The following is an 18,655-nucleotide window of genomic DNA, read 5'->3' as shown; positions in this document are numbered from 1 at the left end:
CTGCTTGTTATGGACAGGACATACCTGGGCAGTTTTCCACATTGTCGGGTAGATGCCAGTGTTGTAGCTGTACTGGAACAGCTTGGCTTGAGGTGCGGCTAGTTCTGGAGCACAAGTCTTCAGCACGATAGCCGGGATATTGTCGGGGCCCATAGCCTTTGCTGTATCCAGTGGGCTCAGCCGTTTCTTGATATCACGTGGAGTGAATCACATTGGCTGAAGACTGGCTCCTGTGATGGTGGGGACCTCAGGAGTAGGCCATATGGATTATCCACTTGGCACTTTTAGCTGAAGATTGTTGCAAACGCTTCAGCCTTGTCTTTTGCACTCACGTGCTGGGCTCCACCACCATTAATGACTGGATGTGGCAGGACTGCAGAACTTTGATCTGATCCGTTGATTGACGAATCGCTTAGCCCTGTCTATAGCATGCTGCTTCCACTTTTTAGCATGCATGTAGTCCTGTGTTGCAGCTTCCCCAGGTTGGCACCGCATTTTTGGGTATACCTGGAGCTGCTCCTGGCATGATCTTCTACACTCTTCATTGAACCAGGGCTGGTCCCCTGGCTTGCTGGTAATTGTAGAGTGAGGGATATACCGGGCCATGAGGTTACAGATTGTGGTGGAATAGAATTCTGCTGCTGCTGATGGCCCACAGTGCCTGATGGATGCCCAGTTTTGAGCTGCTAGATCTGTTCTGAATCTATCCCATTTAGCACGATGGAGGGTGTCCTCAATGTGAAGATGGGACTTTGTATCCACAAAGACTGTACCATGGTCACTGCTACCAATACTGTCATGGACAGGTGCTTCTGCGACAGGTAGATTGGTGAGGATGAGGTCAAGTAGGTTTTTCCCTCCTGTTGGTCTTCTCACTACCTGTCGCAGGCCCAGTCTGACAGTTAAGTCCTTCAGGACTCGGCCAGCTCGGTCAGTAGTGGTGCTACCGAGCCACTCTTGGTGATGGGCGGGTCAAGCATGGCTGTGTCATTTCACCAACGCTCTTCTCCCATCTTCCTGGCTGCAATGCTCCATCTCACCCTCAGTAAGATCCCCACTGGAGTGGAGCTAATCTACAGAACAAACGGGAAACTTTTCAACATCTGTCGCCTCCAGTCCAGATCCAAGGTCGTCCCATCCTCTGTCATCGAATTACAGTAAGCAGACAATGCTTGTGTCTGCGCACACTCTGAGGTTGAACTCCAAACTGTCATCAACACCTTCACTGAAGCGTTCGAGTGCATGGGCCTTACACTAAACAGCCGTAAGACAAAGGTCCTCTACCAACCTGCCCCCGCCACACAGTACTGCTCCCCGATTATCAAAATCCATGACGAGGCCTTGGAGAACATGGACCACTTTCCATACCTCGGGAGCCTACTGTCAACAAGGGCAGAAGTCCAACACCGCCTTCAGTATGCCAGTGCAGCCTTCGGTCACCTGAGGAAGAGAGTGTTTGAAGACCAGGACCTCAAACCCAGCACCAAGCTCATGGTCTACAGAGCAGTAGTGATACCCGCCCTCGTGTATGCTTCATAGACATGGACCATCTACAGCAGGCACCTCAAAGCACTGGAGAGGTACCACCAACGCTGACTCCACAAGATCCTGCAAATCCATTGGCAGGATAGGCGCACCAACGTCAGTGTTCTCGCTCAGGCCAACATCCCCAGCATCAAAGCTTTGACCACGCTCGATCAGCTCCGATACGAGACTCCCAAAGCAAGCGCTCTACTCGGAGCTCCGACACGGCAAGAGAGCCCCAGGTGGGCAGAGGAAATGCTTCAAGGACACCCTCAAAGCATCCTTGAAGCGACTGACACCTGGGAATCCCTGGCCCAAGACCGCACAAGGTGGAGGAGAAGCATCCGGGAAGGCGCCGAACATCGCGAGTCTCCTTGCCGGGAACAAGTGGGAGCCAAGCGCAAACAGAGGAAGGGGCGCACGTCAACCCAATAACCCCACCCACCCGCCCCTTTTACCACTGTCTGCCCCACCTGTGACAGAGACTGGAGGTCCCGCATTGGACTCATCAGTCACCTAAGAACGCATTTTTAGTGTGGAAGCAAGCCATCCTCGGTTCCGAGGGACTGCCTAAGAAGAAGGCCATTTCAGAGGGCAGGTTAAGAGTCAACCACATTGCTGTGGGTCTGGAGTCACATATCGGCCAGACCGGGTAAGGACGGCAGATTTCCTTCCCTAAAGGACATTAGTGAACCAGATGGGTTTTTACGTCAATCCAGTAGTTTCATGGTCACCATTACTGCTTTTTATTGCAGATTTAATTAATTAACTGAATGTAAATTCCCCAGCTGCCGTGGTGCGATTTGAACTCACGTCTCCGGATCATTAGTTCAGGCCTCTGGATTACTAGTCCAGTAACTGGGAGCAAGTGGTCGGACCAGAACCCTTGAATTCAGAAGCAAGGCCTTCTCCACTTGCAGCACCACTCCCGGTCACCTCACCAACTTTAAACAACTCTAGAAAGCTCCAAACAGTTCCAGAAACTAACACAGAGCCAGTAGAAATCAAAAAGCAAGTTACGTGAAAGTTGGTGATGATCCCTTTAAATATTGTTGGTGGGGGGTCCTTCCTGCTGCTGAAAACATGTTCAGCTGTGTGAGGTTAGGAGAGGGCTTTAGCTCCAGCGATGAGGACGAAAATGGCAGGGCTGGCGTCAAATTAGCGTTGTACGCTGATTGACGTCGCGATCTGCCTACTTACCATACTTCTAGTGCACGCTCCTAACGGCCGCCCTACGACCCTCACCAGGATGGCGTCCGGCGCGGCCCACACCAGAAGTGTGCTACTGCTGCTCAGAAGCCATTTTGGTCCCAATTTGACACATGTAGTGCCCAAATAAAGGGCACTACGGAACCGAATTTCTAGGCCACAGAGTGCACAGTGCTGGGGGCAGAACATATACAGAGTGCACAGTGCCGGGGGCAGAACATATACAGAGTGCACAGTGCCGGGGGCAGAACATATACAGAGTGCACAGTGCTGGGGGCAGAACATATACAGAGTGCACAGTGCTGGGGGCAGAACATATACAGAGTGCACAGTGCCGGGGGCAGGACATATACAGAGTGCACAGTGCCGGGGCAGAACATATACAGAGTGCACAGTGCCGGGGGCAGAACATATACAGAGTGCACAGTGCCGGGGGCAGAACATATACAGAGTGCACAGTGCCGGGGGCAGAACATATACAGAGTGCACAGTGCCGGGGGCAGAACATATACAGAGTGCACAGTGCCGGGGACAGGACATATACAGAGTGCACAGTGCCGGGGACAGGACATATACAGAGTGCACAGTGCTGGGGGCAGAACATATACAGAGTGCACAGTGCCGGGGACAGGACATATACAGAGTGCACAGTGCCGGGGGCAGAACATATACAGAGTGCACAGTGCCGGGGGCAGAACATATACAGAGTGCACAGTGCCGGGGACAGGACATATACAGAGTGCACAGTGCCGGGGACAGGACATATACAGAGTGCACAGTGCCGGGGACAGGACATATACAGAGTGCACAGTGCCGGGGACAGGACATATACAGAGTGCACAGTGCCGGGGACAGGACATATACAGAGTGCACAGTGCCGGGGACAGGACATATACAGAGTGCACAGTGCCGGGGACAGGACATATACAGAGTGCACAGTGCCGGGGACAGAACATATACAGAGTGCACTGTGCCGGGGACAGGACATATACAGAGTGCACAGTGCCGGGGGCAGAACATATACAGAGTGCACAGTGCTGGGGGCAGAACATATTCAAAATGACCTTCTCCTGCCAATTTCTAAAATTAATAAAAATATTTAGAAATCTACGTCTTTTTCCGAGTGGCAGGCAGTGACTAGTGGGGTACCGCAGGGATCGGTCCTTGGACCCCAGCTATTCACAATATATATTAATGATCTAGACAAGGGAACTAGATGTAATATCTCCAAGTTTGCAGACAACACAAAGCTGGGTGGGCGTGTGTGCTGTGAGGAGGATGCCGAGAAACTCCAGGATGATTTGGACAGGTTGGGTGATTGGGCAGAAGCATGGCAGATGCAATATAACGTGGATAAATGCGAGGTTATCCACTTTGGTGTCAAAAACAGGAAGGCAGATTATTATCTGAATGGCAATAGATTGGGAGAAGGGGAAGTGCAACGAGACCTGGGTGTCCTTGTGCACCAGTCGCTGAAGGTAAGCATGCAGGTGCAGCAGGCGGTTAAGAAGGCAAATGGTATGTTGGCCTTCGTAGCGAGAGGGTTTGAGTACAGGAACAAGGATGTCTTGCTGCAGTTGTACAGGGCCTTGGTGAGACCACATCTTGAGTATTGTGTGCAGTTTTGGTCGCCTTATCTGAGGAAGGATGTTCTTGCCATGGAGGGAGTTCAGCGAAGATTCACCAGGCTGATACCTGGGATGGCAGGAATGACGTATGAGGAGAGATTGGGTCGATTGGGCTTATACTCGCTGGAGTTTAGAAGAATGAGAGGGGATCTCATTGAAACTTATAAAATTCTGATAGGACTGGACAGACTAAATGCAGGAAGGATGTTCCCGATGGTCGGGGAGTCCAGAACAAGGGGTCACAGTTTAAGGATAAGGGCTAAGCCATTTAGAACAGAAATGAGGAGGAATTTCTTCACCCAGAGAGTGGTGAACCTGTGGAATTCTCTACCACAGAAGGCAGTAGAGGCCAATTCATTAAATATATTCAAGAAAGAGTTGGATATATTTCTTAAGGCTAAAGGGATCAAGGGATATGGGGAGAAAGCAGGGACAGGGTACTGAATTTGGATGATCAGCCATGATCGCATTGAATGGCGGAGCAGGTTCGAGGGGCCGAATGGCCTACTCCTGCTCCTATCTTCTATGTTTCTATGTTTCTATGAGAGGGCACCATCCTACTGAAGGAGTGCAACTTGTTTAAACAGTCACATAAATTACTTCAAAGTACATTATTGTGGTATTGTGGATATGATATTGTAAATAAAATGACGTGAATTTTTCAACTCTGCCTCCTCCACAAACTAATGTGTCTTCAATGTAACAATGTCCCTCTAATGAAGTTCTGTAGTCACTGCTCCTGCCCCAGGACAACTGTGCTGTCGCTAGTGGGGCGATCACAGCATTCAGCGCACTTTGATCTTTTTCCTGCAGTGCTAAAGTCATGGATGTGAGATTGTCAGGTTGTTTTATGTCCGCAGTTTTGCTGAGGCAGTTCTTAAACAGGACTTCATCCCACTAGTATTACCTCACTGATGTGATCGAGTAGGTTCTGGAACCGTATCCTAAAGCATAAAAAGCGCAAGAGGAGCGGCGAGTGGAGCAGGAGCAGCAGCACTAGACAAAGCCTTCAAACAGAAAAATCAAGGAGTGACATCACAGGGCAGCAGCGGACCTGAGCGGGAGCAAGAGCGGAGGTGGAGCAAATAAACAGCGTGGCAGAGGAAGGCCCGAGAGTGGAGGCAGCGGACCTGAGCAGGAGCGAGAGCGGAGGCAGCGGACCTGAGCGGGAGCGAGAGCGGAGGCAGCGGACCTGAGCGGGAGCGACAGCGGAGGCAGCGGATCTGAGCGGGAGCGAGAGCGGAGGCAGCAGATCTGAGCGGGAGCGAGAGCGGAGGCAGCAGATCTGAGCGGGAGCGAGAGCGGAGGCAGCGGACGTGAATGGGAGCGGGAGCGGAGACAGCGGATCTGAGCGGGAGCGAGAGCGGAGGCAGCGGACGTGAATGGGAGCGAGAGCGGAGACAGCGGATCTGAGCGGGAGCGAGAGCGGAGGTAGCGGATCTGATCGGGAGCGAGAGCGGAGGCAGCAGACCTGAATGGGAGCGTGAGTGGAAGCAGCGGACCTGAGCGGGAGCAACTCAACAAAGGCAGAATTTGAAAGAGTGATGTCAGAATTAAAACGTGACATCAGCACGAGGGAAGGAGCTGATTGGTGAGTAGCTGGTAAGTGTTTCTAGTTAAGAGTCTATAAAGTAAAGGCATGGCAGGGCAGCTCAGCCCCGTGGAATGCACATCCTGTGCCATGTGGGAAGTCCTGGATGCTTCTCATGGCCTGGACGACCACATGTGTGGGAAGTGTCGCCAGCTACAGCAACTCGAGCTCCGGGCTTCGGAGCTTGAACAGCGGCTGGAGTCACTGCGGTGCATCCGCGAGGCTGAGAGTTATGTGGATAGCACGTTTCAGGAGGTGGTCACCCCGCAGCTTAAGAGTGTTCAGGCAGAGAGGGAATGGGTGACCGCCAGACTGAAGAGGAGGACCAGGCAGGTAGGGCAGGAATCCCCTGAGTGCATCTCGCTCGCTAACCGGTTTTCAGCTATGAATACTGTTGGGGGCGATGGTTCATCTGGCGAGTGCAGCCAGAGCCAAGTCCACGGCACCATGGGTGTTAAGTCTGTGTGTTATATTGCGAATTACTACACAGACCACAAGAGTAAACTTTAACAGGTCTTTACTAGTTGAAGGTCAGGGCGGAACTGCCCAATAAATCATTACACAGCACTTATATACCGGTGTGGTCACCACCGGTATTACAGTATACAGCAGCCAAGATAAAGTAGTGCAACCCTTAAAATAGTTCTCTTAAAGGTGGAACGGTTACATACACTACAATCCTCCCTTTTTAGGTTAACAGTATATCTTCCCATTAAACATAACATCATAACATATATACACAACTTAATGTAAAAACAGTTCACAGATTCAGTCTCTCTGGAGGCTTCCTGACTCGGTCCGGATAACGCCTCGGTGGTGTAGTAGTTTTCGGTGGTGTAGTAGGTTCTTTTGGCAAGGTCGATTCGGCTTGAATGTCAGTGTCGGGTTCATCTGGTTCCAGTATCACCGGATCGGAGGTAGATACTATGGGTATCTCTGCTTCATCATTAGGCGTATAGAGTTGTGGTGTAGGTTGTCCCTTTTCGGATGACGCTATGATCTGGTCAGCATGGCGCCTTATTATGCTTTCACCAATGTCCACGGTATACATCAGCGGTCCTAGTCGTGTGCAAATAGTTCCAGGCTGCCATTTCTCGGTACGGTAGTCCCGGGCCAAAACTTGTTGACCTATCTGGAAGGTTCTAGTTGGCCTTTCATTCATGCCTTGAAATTGCCGGTTCTCTACGTCCCTTCTGATGTTTGGCTTGATCAAATCCAGCCGGCATCTTAGTCTTCTATTGAAAAACATCATGGCGGGAGTTTGGTTTGTGACCGCATGTGTTGCATTCCTGTACGCCAACAAGAAGTTATCTACCTTATGTTGTAGATTTATGTCTTCATTACCCATGGCCTTTATGGCCTTCTTGAAGGTCTGGACAAACCTTTCAGCTAATCCATTGGTGGCGGGATGGTATGGGGCGGACGTGTAGTGCTTAACCCCATTGTTTTTTAAGAACTTCCTGAATTCTTCGGACACAAATTGCGGTCCATTATCAGAACAGATCTGTTCCGGCAGCCCATTCCTGGCAAATATGGTCCTTAATACTGTGATGGTTTTTTCCGTGGTGGTGGAGGACATCTTTATTACCTCCGGCCACTTGGAGTGTGCATCCACCGCGATTAAGAACATTGAGTCCATAAATGGACCAGCAAAGTCGATATGTACCCTTTGCCATGGAGATGAGGGCCACTCCCATGGATGCAGAGGAGCTTGTGGTGGGGCGTTTTGGACCTTCTGGCATCCTAAACAGCTCTTGGTCATTTCTTCGATGTCTCCATCGATACCTGGCCACCACACGAACGCTCTGGCTAGGTTCTTCATTTTCACTCCACCCAGATGCCCCTCGTGAAGCTCCTTTAGCACTTTTTGCTGGAGTTTGGGTGGAATCACCACTCTGGATCCACACATCAAAGTTCCTCGGCACACTGACAGCTGTTCTCTTCTTTGCGAAAATACTGGCAACAGTAGTTCGCCATGTGCTGGCCATCCCTTCACTGTTAAATCGTAGACTCGTGAGAGAGTCGGGTCATTTCTTGTTTCCTTTTCAATCGTAGAATTTGTTACTGGTAGACATTCCACTATGGTTGAGTGGAACATCTCCACTGGGTCCACTGTAGGCGCCTCTTCTACCGTTGGCAACGGTAGGCGTGATAAACCGTCAGCATTCCCATGCTGTTTTGATCCTTTGTATTCTATGTCATATTGGTGTGCCCCTAGGAAAAGGGACCACCTCTGTAGCCTTTGCGCTGTCATAATGGAAACGCCCTTTTTAGGGTTGAATATGGATACCAACGGCTGGTGGTCTGTCAGCAGTGTAAACTTCTGGCCCTGCAGGTAATGATGAAACTTCTTTACTCCCCACACCAGGCTGAGAGCCTCCCTATCTATCTGAGCATAGTTGCGCTCAGCGGAGGTCAATGATCTGGATGCAAATGCGACTGGCCTTTCCGAGCCATTTGGCAACTTGTGTGAGAGTACTGCTCCAATACCATAAGGAGAAGCATCACAAGCTAAACGAATAGGTAGCGTTGGGTTGAAGTGAGCCAACACTTCCTCTGAGGTGATCAATGTCTTGCTTTTGCGAAAGGCCTTCTTACAGTCCTCGCTCCACTTCCATGGTACTTCTTTCTGCAAAAGAGCATTCAGCGGGTGCAGCACCGTGGATAGATTTGGCAGAAACTTATGGTAATAGTTAATCAACCCTAGGAACGATCTCAACTGGGATACATTTTCCGGAGCGGGAGCCTTCACAACAGCTTCGATCTTGTCAGGTGACTTGTGCAGCCCCTCCTGGTCAATGACATGACCACAGTACGAGATCCGTTCCTGAAAGAACTCACATTTCTGGCGATTAACTCGAAGGCCATATTCCTTCAACTTGGTGAGCACCAGTTTCAAATTTGCAAGGTGTTCCTCATCGTCATCTCCTGTAATCAGGATATCGTCCAAGTAACATTGAGTGCTTGGAATTCCCTGTAATACCTGCTCCATGGCCCTCTGCCAAATTGCCGGAGCCGAAGCCACTCCAAAAACCAGTCTATTATATCGATACAAGCCTCTGTGCGTGCTGATTGTGAGATACTGGCGCGACTCTTCCTCAACTTCCATCTGTAAGTACGCTTGCGCCAGGTCTATCTTGGTGAAGCGTTTCCCGCCAGCCAATGAAGCAAAGATATCCTCAATCCGCGGAAGCGGATATTGCACCGTGTGAAGCACCGGATTAACTGTGATCTTGAAGTCTCCACAGATGCGGACCTTCCCCGGTTCCCCTGGCTTGTTACTCGATGAACGCTTCATGACGGGAACAATGGGCGTGGCCCACTCACTCCAGTCCACCTTAGACAGTACTCCTGCACGTTCCAGCCCTTCCAGCTCAGCTTCCACAGTAGGTCGTATCGCATACGGTACCGGTCTGGCTTTGAAAAATTTTGGGTTTGCATGTTCTGCAATCTTGATTTTTGCCTTAATTCCTCCCAGTGTTCCCAGTCCCTGTTGGAACACCTCTTTAGCCTCATCCAATATTCTGGACAATCGTTCAGGTTTGACATCTTTTTTTCCAGAATCTACCGTTATTGCGTTTAGGGAGTGCCAGTCCATATTTATTTTCCTGATCCACTCCCGTCCCAGAAGTGGTGGACCTCCCTCAGGTAGTACATATAAGTCCATTCCTTGGTGTTCTTTGCCCTTGTGTATCACCTTGACTTTTATCTTTCCGATGGGGTATACTTTTTGCCCCGTGTATGTCTGCAATACTATCTCCGTATCCCGTAGGGGAATATGTTTGAATAACTTTTTGTAATCTTGCTTATTCATGACCGTCAACGCCGATCTGGTGTCCAATTCCATCTTCACTTGGACTCCTGCTATCTGCAGTGTGACCCAGATAGTTTGTCAGTCAGCTTCCTTACTCACGTTGTGAATTCTCAGACTACCCAGTTCCTTGCTGTTGGAGTCTGAATCCGAATTCTGTTCATCCGAACTCTTCTCAGCCACCTTATGTACCTTTCTGCACTTTTCCTGTGGTGACTTTTTGTTGCTGGTCTTCTTTCCTGACCGGCATACTTTAGCTATGTGACCAAGCTTGCCACATTTTCTACATTCCTGGTTTTTAAACCAGCATTGGTTCTGATCGTGTGTTGTCTTCCCACAACGATAACATTTCGTTGTACCCAAAGCCATTTGATCTACGCTGAGTACCACTGCCTTCAGCTGCATTTCCGCGGTGCCTCTCGCTGCGGCTTCGTGCGATGCTGCAATAGTGACAGCCTTATCAAGTGTAAGATCATTCTCTTCAAGCAACCGCTTTTGTGTTCCTTCTTTCGACAATCCACACACGAATTTGTCTCTCAGTGCCTCTGTCAGGCTTTTCCCAAACTGACAGTATTTCGCTAGCTTGCGCAGTTCAATTAAATACTCCGCGTTGCTTTCCTCTTTCAGTTGCGTTCTCGCATAAAATTTAAATCGTTCCGCTAACATCAGCGGTGTGGGGTTCAAATGATTCTTCAGGACAGCAACAATATTAGCGAAAGTCTGATCCGCCGGTTTAGCTGGTGATAGAAGATGCTTCAATAGCCCGTATGTCTTCGCACCCATTGAGTTTAGTAAGGTTAGTGCTTTATCTTCATCTGATATTTTATTTGCCTTACAATATATCTCTATGCGTTCTACATACGTGGCCCAATCTTCAACATCGGGATCGAAATCGTTGATGTTACCACGCTTAGGCATCCTCGCGATCTTCTTGAGAAACAAAAGAATTATTTTTTTTTTCTTTTACAAAATGGCGGTTTCCCGCGCTTGTCTTCTTCCCCCGCCTCCGAAAATGGCGGCTTCCCGCGTTTGCCTTTCTCCGCCGCTGGCTGCAATGGCGATTGCCGATTTGCTGCGTTCGCCCTCCCCCAGCGGTTTTCAAATCGTGCCTCCCAGCCCCTCTTGCAGTCCGGTCCTTTCCCCCCCGGCTGCGGCTGAGTTCTCCGCGGTTTTAAAAAAAAAAATTTCTCCCGCGCCTTACGCTGACCCGGTCGCTGCGCCTCGCGGCCTCGGTAGCTGCCTGGCCTTTTTCACCGGTCGCGGTCGAGCTCTCTCTCGACGCTGTTGCGTCTCCCAGCCCGCTTGCAGCCCGGTCTTTCGCACCGGCTGCGTTTGCATTCACCGCGGCTTCCGTGCCTTATGCTGCCCCAGTCTCAGCGCCTCTGGCCCCGACTTCTGTCCGGCTCCTTTCCCCGGCCGTGGTCGAGTTCTCCGCCCTTATATCCTCCGTTTTTTTTTTTTTTTCCTCCCCTACTCACAGTCAACGTGGCCGACTTGCTGCTCGTCGCTGATCGGCTTACCGACCACCGTGATAGAAGGGATGATCACTGCCTGTTGCTGATGGAAGGCTTCGTGTCAGAATTCTTCCTTTGCTCTGCAGACCCGAGTCTTTTCTCAGCAGAATGATGAGGGCGGATGCCTCCTCTCGACGCCCGTTAAACTGCCTTGGATGTATCTCTGCCGCAGGGTAAGATCGTACTCGTCGCCACTGTTAAGTCTGTGTGTTATATTGCGAATTACTACACAGACCACAAGAGTAAACTTTAACAGGTCTTTACTAGTTGAAGGTCAGGGCGGAACTGCCCAATAAATCATTACACAGCACTTATATACCGGTGTGGTCACCACCGGTATTACCGTATACAGCAGCCAAGATAAAGTAGTGCAACCCTTAAAATAGTTCTCTTAAAGGTGGAACGGTTACATATACTACAATGGGTGGCTCAGCTACACAGGGAGGGAGGAAGAAGAGTGGAAGAGCAATAGTCATAGGGGATTCGATAGGGGAGCAGACAGGCGTTTTTGTGGCCGCAGACGTGACTCCAGGATGGTATGTTGCCTCCATTTTGTCAGGGTCAAGGATGGCACTGAGCGGCTGCAGGACATTCTAGGGGGGGGAGGGTGAACAGCCAAAGGTTGTGGTCCATATCGGTACCAATGACATAGGTAGAAAGAGGGATGAGGTCTGCAGGCAGATTTTAGGGAGCTAGGAAAGAGATTAAAAAGCAAGACCTCAAAGGTAGTAATCTTCAGATTACTCCCGGTGCCACGTGCTAGTGAGTACAGAAATAGGAGGAAAGAACAGATGAATGCATGGCTGGAGAGTTGGTGCAGGAGGGAGGGCTTTAGATTCCTGAGGCATTGGGACCGTTTCTGGGGGAGGTGGGACCTGTACAAGCCGGACGGGTTGCACCTCAACAGGACCACGACCAATATCCTCGCAGGGGGATTGCTGCTGCTGTTGGGGAGGGTTTAAACTAGCTTGGCAGGGGGATGGGAACCTGAGAGTAGATTCAGGAGGGAGAGAAGCAAAACTGGAAATGGAAGGCAGAAAATTAGTAAGTGAGTTTGGAAGGCAGAGGAAATAAAGGCTAGAAAATAGACAACAAGGGAGTTTGGCAATGCTAAATGGTATATATTTCAACGCAAGGAGTCTAGGGAATAAAGCAGATGAGCTGAAGGCACAGATAGACATGTGGGAGTATGGTATTATAGCTATTACTGAGACATGGCTGAAAGAAGGGCAGGAATGGTAGCTCAACATTCCTGGTTACAGGGTTTTCAGACGAGATAGAGAGGGGGATAAAAAAGGAAGTGGTCGCAATATTGATTAAAGAAACAATTACAGCTGTGAGGAGGGAGGATATCTTAGAAAGATCATCCAACGAGGCCATATGGGTTGAACTGAAAAGCAGTACACTACTGGGAGTGTACTATAAACCTCCGAACAGTCAGAGGGGGATCGAAGAGCAAATATGTAGGCGCATTTCTGAGACGTGCAAAAATAGGGCAGTAATAGCAGAGGATTTCAACTTTCTTAATATTAACTGGGATAAAATTAGTGTGAAAGGTTTAGAGGGAGCAGAATTCTTAAAATGCATTCAGGAGAACTTTTTTAGCCAGTACGTAGCAAGCCCAACCAGAGAGGGGGCGGTTCTGGATCTAGTTTTAGGGAATGAAGCTGGGCAGGTGGAAAGGGTATCAGTGGGAGAGAATATTGGTGGTAGTGATCATAATTCAGTTAAATCACAGAAATCACAGAAACCCCACAGTGCAGATAGAGGCCATTTCGGCCCATCGAGCCTGCACCGACACATATCCCACCCGATCCCCGTAACCCCTACACCAACACATATCCCACCCTATCCCTGTAACCCCACGTATTTAATCCCCCTAACACTAAGGGTCAATTTATCATAGCCAATCAACCTAACCCGCACATCTTTGGACTGTGGGAGGAAACCGGAGCACCCGGAGAAAACCCACGCAAACACGGGGAGAATGTGCAAACTCCACACAGACAGTCACCCGAGGCCGGATTCGAACCCGGGTCTCTGGCGCTGTGAGACAACAGTGCTAACCACTATGCCACCGTGCCTATAGCGTAGTTATGGAAAAGGACAAGGATAGACCAGGAATAAAAGTTCTCAATTGTGGAAAAGCTAATTTTACTAAGCTGAGATGTGATTTAGCCAAAGTGGATTGGAAACAGAAACTTGAAGGTAAATCAGTGTCAGAGCAGTGGGAGGCATTCAAGGAGGAGATAGTGAGGGTTCAGAGCAAGTATGTTCCCTTAAAGAAAAATGGTGGGACTAACAAATCTAGAGCTCCCTGGATGTCAAGGGGCATACAGGGAAGGATAAAGAAAAAAAGGGAAGCTTATGACAGATACCAAGGACTCAATACTGCAGAAAGCCGAGAGGAGTATAGAAAGTGCAGGGGTGAAATCAAAAAGGAAATTAGGAAAGCAAAGAGGGGGCATGAAAAAATATTGGCAAGTAAAATCAAGGAAAACCCAAAGATGTTTTATAAAGACATTAAGAGCAAGAGAAGAGCAAGAGGATAACTAAAGTAAGAGTAAGGCCTAGTAGGGACCATAAAGGTAACCTGTGTGTGGAGGCGGAAGACATGGGTATGGTTCTTAATGAATACTCTGTGTCTGTTTTCACAAACGAGAGGGACGATGTAGAAATTGCATTCAGAGAGGAGTGTGAAATATTAGATGAAATAAGCATAGTGAAAGAGGAAGTATTAAGGGGTTTAGCATCTTTGAAAGTGGATAAATCCCCAGGCCCACATGAAATCTATCCCAGACTGTTAAGAGAAGTAAGAGAGGAAATAGCAGAGGCTCTGACCATCATTTTCCAATCCTCTCAGGCTACAGGTGTGGTGCCGGAGGACTGGAGGACTGATAATGTGGTACCGTTGTTTAAAAAGGGAGAAAGGGATAGACCGAGTAATTACAGACCAGTCAGCCTAACCTGGGAAAACTATTGGAAAAAATTCTGAGGGACAGGATAAATTTTCATTTAGAAAAAACACGGATTAATCAGGAGCATGGATTTGTTAAGGGAATGTCGTGTCTGGCTAACGATTGAATTTTTTGAGGAGGTAACAAGGAGGGTCGATGAGGGTAGTGCATTTGATATAGTCTATATGAATTTTAGCAAGGCTTTTGATAAGGTCCCGCATGGCAGACTAGTCACGAAAGTAAAAGCCCATGGGATCCAAGGCAAAATGACAAGCTGAATCCGAAATTGGCTCAGAAGCAGGAAACAAAGGGTACTGGTCAAAGGGTGCTTTTGTGATTGGAAGGCTGTTTCCAGTGGGGTTCCGCAGGGCTCAGTACTGGGTCCTTTGTTTTTTGTGGTATATATCAATGATTTGGACTTGAATGTAGGAAGTATGATTAAGAAGTTTGCAGATAATACAAAAATTAGCCGTATGATTGATAATGAAGAAGAAAGCTGCAGACTGCAGGAAGATATCACTGGACTGGTCAGATGGGCAGAACAGTGGCAAATGGAATTCAATCTGGAGAAGTGTGAGGTAATGCATTTGGGGAGGGCTAAAAAGGCAAGGGAATACACAATAAATGGTAGGACACTGACAAGTGCAGAGGATCAGAGAGACTTTGGAGTGCATGTCCACCGATCCCTGAAGATAGCAGGACAGGTAGATAAGGTGGTTAATAAGGCATACTTGCTTTTATTAGCCAAGGCTGTAAGAATTCACAATAATTTACAGCTCCGAAGATTAATTTCTTTGATTAAAGAATCCCTGGGTGATGTGCCTTTAAAAGATTCCAGGGATCGAAGATGGCCGTCAGACCACATGGCTGAAAGCGAAGGACTTGGAAACAGCTTGTGTGTATGTCTGAGAAGAAAGGTTCAATGGCAGTCAAATCTGTCAATCAAAGGGGAGCTTCCCCCCCCGCCCTGCAGCAGGACAATCGATGCCTGTTTACAGAACGTTCTACAATATTGACTCTAAGATCAAGTGCTTGAAACTGCCAGCATGAACAAAGGAATTTGTTTGCTAAGCACTCAAGACTGTCAATCAATTGCGGTTCCAGATGACCACAGGACAATGCTTTGTTTACAAAGAAATTGAATGCTATTAGCATTTGTTTGTATATCAAGTGGACACATCCAAACTGAGGAGAAACCGTTTAAATGAATGGGAGAACACATTCAAACCCATTACTGGACAATGGGGCAGTTGGATCCCTTTTGTTTTAGCCCAGAAACATCAGGATCTGGGCGGGCCCCAAATGGGGGTATAAATGGTAGCTTCCCAGAAGTATCTCTCTCTCTCTGGCCTCGCCTCCGTGTGCTCTTTACAACGTGGGAGCCTGCCTGAAGAAGTGAAACACCAGCAGTTTACTTTTAAAACACTGGGGTGTTTTTCACTTCGGGGGCAGTGAAGATCTAAGTTCACAGGGCACGGAGCAGGCATTTCCAGTGGTGAGCATATATTTTTCTGGCCTTCCACAAGGCAACTTAGGATAGGTATAGGGGTGGGAATTAAAGGGAATTTTGTTAAGAACTGTGATTTTAGTCGATCTTCCCTCGTTGTGTCCGTTTCTCCTCCCCTATTTAAGTAAGACAGTGTTGCACCTAGCAGAGAAGTGCTATAGTGAACACTGAATTCGGTATTTAAAACTGTATTGAAAAGGAGTGTTGCACCAAGCAAAGTGCTGTGGTGAACGCTGTTAGCGTTTTTTTTTAGTAACTGTATTTAAAGTGCTGTTTTTAAGTAAAAGCCACTAAGCTAAGGTGCTGTAGTGAGCAAAGTGTTTCTATATTAAAAGTGCTGTTAAAAGGAGTGTTGCGCTAAGCAGAGAAGTGCTTCAGTGAACACTTTACAGCTGTATTAAAGTGCTGTTTTTAAGTAAAAGCCACTAAGCTAAGGTGCTGTAGTGAGCAAAGGGTTTTTAAGCAAAAGGTGCTGGATTTAAAATATAGTGTTGCACTGAGCAGGGAGCGCTCTAGTGGACACTGAGGGTATTGCGTTAAGCAAAAGTGTTGTACCAGGCATAAGAGCTATATCGATTTTTCTAAGTTGTTTCTTTCTTTTGTTTTCAATAAATACTGGTCTGTTTTGCACCCAAACCACGAGTCACTTTGTTTCCTGTCTACATCGCTACCGAATAAGTTCGGCGGTCAGAACTCAGGAATAAGGGAGCCCTTTGAAACCGCAAGGGGGTCCCTGGAGCAGCTCAGAGGCTTCTGACTGGCCAGAGACAAATAACCCCAACCCCGCTAGCGTGTGCTAATTCCTTACAAGGCATAGGATATAAGAGCAGGGGGGTTATGCTTGAACTGTATAAAACACTAGTTAGGCTGCAGCTAGAATACTGCGTGCAGTTCTGGTCAGCACATTACAGGAAGGATGTGATTGCACTAGACGGGGTGCAGAGGAGATTTACGAGCATATTGCCTGGGCTGGGGAATTTTAGCTATGAGGAAAGATTGGACAGGCTGGAGTTGTTTTCTTTGGAACAGAAGAGGCTGAGGGGAGACCGAATTGAGGTGTATAAAATTATGAGGGGCCTGGATAGAGTGGATAGGAAGGACCTATTTCCCTTAGCAGAAGTGTTGCTAACCAGGGGGCATAGATTTAAAGTAATTGGTTGGAGGTTTAGAGGGGATTTGAGGAGACATTTTTTCACCCAGAGGGTGGTGGGGGTCTGGAACTCACTGCCTGAAAGGGTGGTAGAAGCAGAGACCCTCATCACATTTAAAAATTACTTGGATATGCACATGAAGTGCCATAACCTACAAGGATGCGGACGAAGTGCTGGAAAGTGGGATAAGGCTGGATAGCTCTTTGTCGGCCAGCACGGACAAGGTGGGCCGAATGGCCTCCTTCAGTGCTGTAAATTTCTATGATTCCATGATTCTATGATACCTGCAAATTCTTTCTCCAGACGTTGACAGCAGCGAAGGCCAGCTGCATCTGCTTCCTCCGAGCGTCTTTGTGGCGCTTGTAAGCAATCTCAATGAATATCAGGAATATTCCTGCAACAATTCCTCCAGCGACCAACATAAAGACACCTAAAGGACAGAAAACATAGCACGAGGTTCAATGACAGGTGGAAGCACTGATTCTCCACAATGAAACTCGACTTTAATTCAGGGACCAAACTGCAGTTTCCAGCAAATCCCATTTTTTTTCCCGATCTGTGCGTTACACACCCATTCCCGGCCAAATCAGCAGTACCTGATCTGCTCATTGCCTTCTGCTGGTACAGTTCACTAACACACTACAGAGGTATATGGGAGCAGTCATTCAGCTGTCTACCAATCTCAGAGTAATAACCAGGGCTGGCAATATTGGACAAATCCTTGGGCTGTGGGTTCAATCATGAATTACCTGCATACTTGAGGCACCATCTCACTAAAAACGTAAATATGGTTAGAGGTGGCAACCTGCACTCATCATTGCTGCATATAGCCTTAATCTACGTTCACTGTCCTGTTACCTTGGATATAGCCTTAATCTGAACTCACTCTTGTTACCCTGGATACAGCCCTTCCAGTCACCGATTTCCCTCCATTCTTATTTTTACTTTCACCAATTACCTGGAAGAGTTGGTCAACACATTGGAAAGATGGATATTGGCTGTTGTATAATAGCAACTGTTGCAAAGAACCCGCTCACGAAAGGCAAGCTTTTAAAGTTAAAGCAAATTCTGCTAGTTGCTGTCCCCTCACTCCCCTATTAATAAATGAAAGCAGCTGGCTGTCCTGCCTGCAATTTTTGATCATTAAGAATCACACTGGCAGTGGGAGGCTGGTGTGCATCGCTCTGTGCACCTAATCTCCACCTTCCTGGGTTTTGCTTGCTGCGCTGACAGTCTAAATGGGTGGCATATAATTGAGTATTGTGCTGGCAGTATGATTAAGGGGGCTCCACTAATACACTGGAATGTCAGGGACTGAAAACTGATTTGCAATGGTGTTGGATCCTTGAGGGTTTCTACTCCTAAGCGCTACTGCAAAGCAGCAAAATGTGGTTTTCTCCATCAGGTATATAGATGGCTCATGGGGCAATTACCTGCCATGTTTTCAAAGGTGAGAGTTGCTGGAGCATTGCTACGAGAGTCGCACTCCTGATATCTGACCCAGGTCTTGTCCAAGTCCTCCATAAACCCATTCTCGTGGAAACTAAAAGAGATTGAAAAAGAACTAGTCACTGACCATTCTGAGAGGAATTATAGGTCTTTCAGTGAACCAGACCCCATGTGTGTCGCTGATTTTCCCGGGTCTGTGCCCGGGTACGTTGGCTCACCTGAGCAAGCGAATATTGAAAAACCACAACGGTCGGAGCAGACGCCTGTCAAGGAACCTACCAAGTTTCCCTCCATTAATTTAAATGGAGGAAACT

The 18,655-nt window shown here is 48.2% G+C and overlaps 1 protein-coding gene across 1 annotated transcript in view; it reads right to left on the bottom strand.

The window, feature by feature from the left end:
• Positions 1 to 18,655, bottom strand: part of LOC147101901 (glutamate receptor ionotropic, NMDA 1) — a 130,313-nt gene that overhangs the window by 38,021 nt on the left and 73,637 nt on the right. Inside the window, exons 13-14 of the mRNA XM_085965920.1 lie at positions 18,326 to 18,435; positions 17,177 to 17,322 (exon numbers count right to left, since the gene is read on the bottom strand). Of these exons, the coding sequence (XP_085822046.1) occupies positions 17,177 to 17,322; positions 18,326 to 18,435 (256 nt within the window). The remainder of the gene's footprint in view (positions 1 to 17,176; positions 17,323 to 18,325; positions 18,436 to 18,655) is intronic.

The sequence above is a fragment of the Somniosus microcephalus genome, chromosome 23, assembly GCF_052327205.1.
Source record: "Somniosus microcephalus isolate GS21.2 chromosome 23, FLI_Smic_1.0, whole genome shotgun sequence".
Classification (NCBI taxonomy): Eukaryota; Metazoa; Chordata; class Chondrichthyes; order Squaliformes; family Somniosidae; genus Somniosus; species Somniosus microcephalus.
Note: the sequence above shows the minus strand (reverse complement) of the source record. Positions and strands in the feature narration are given on the sequence as shown.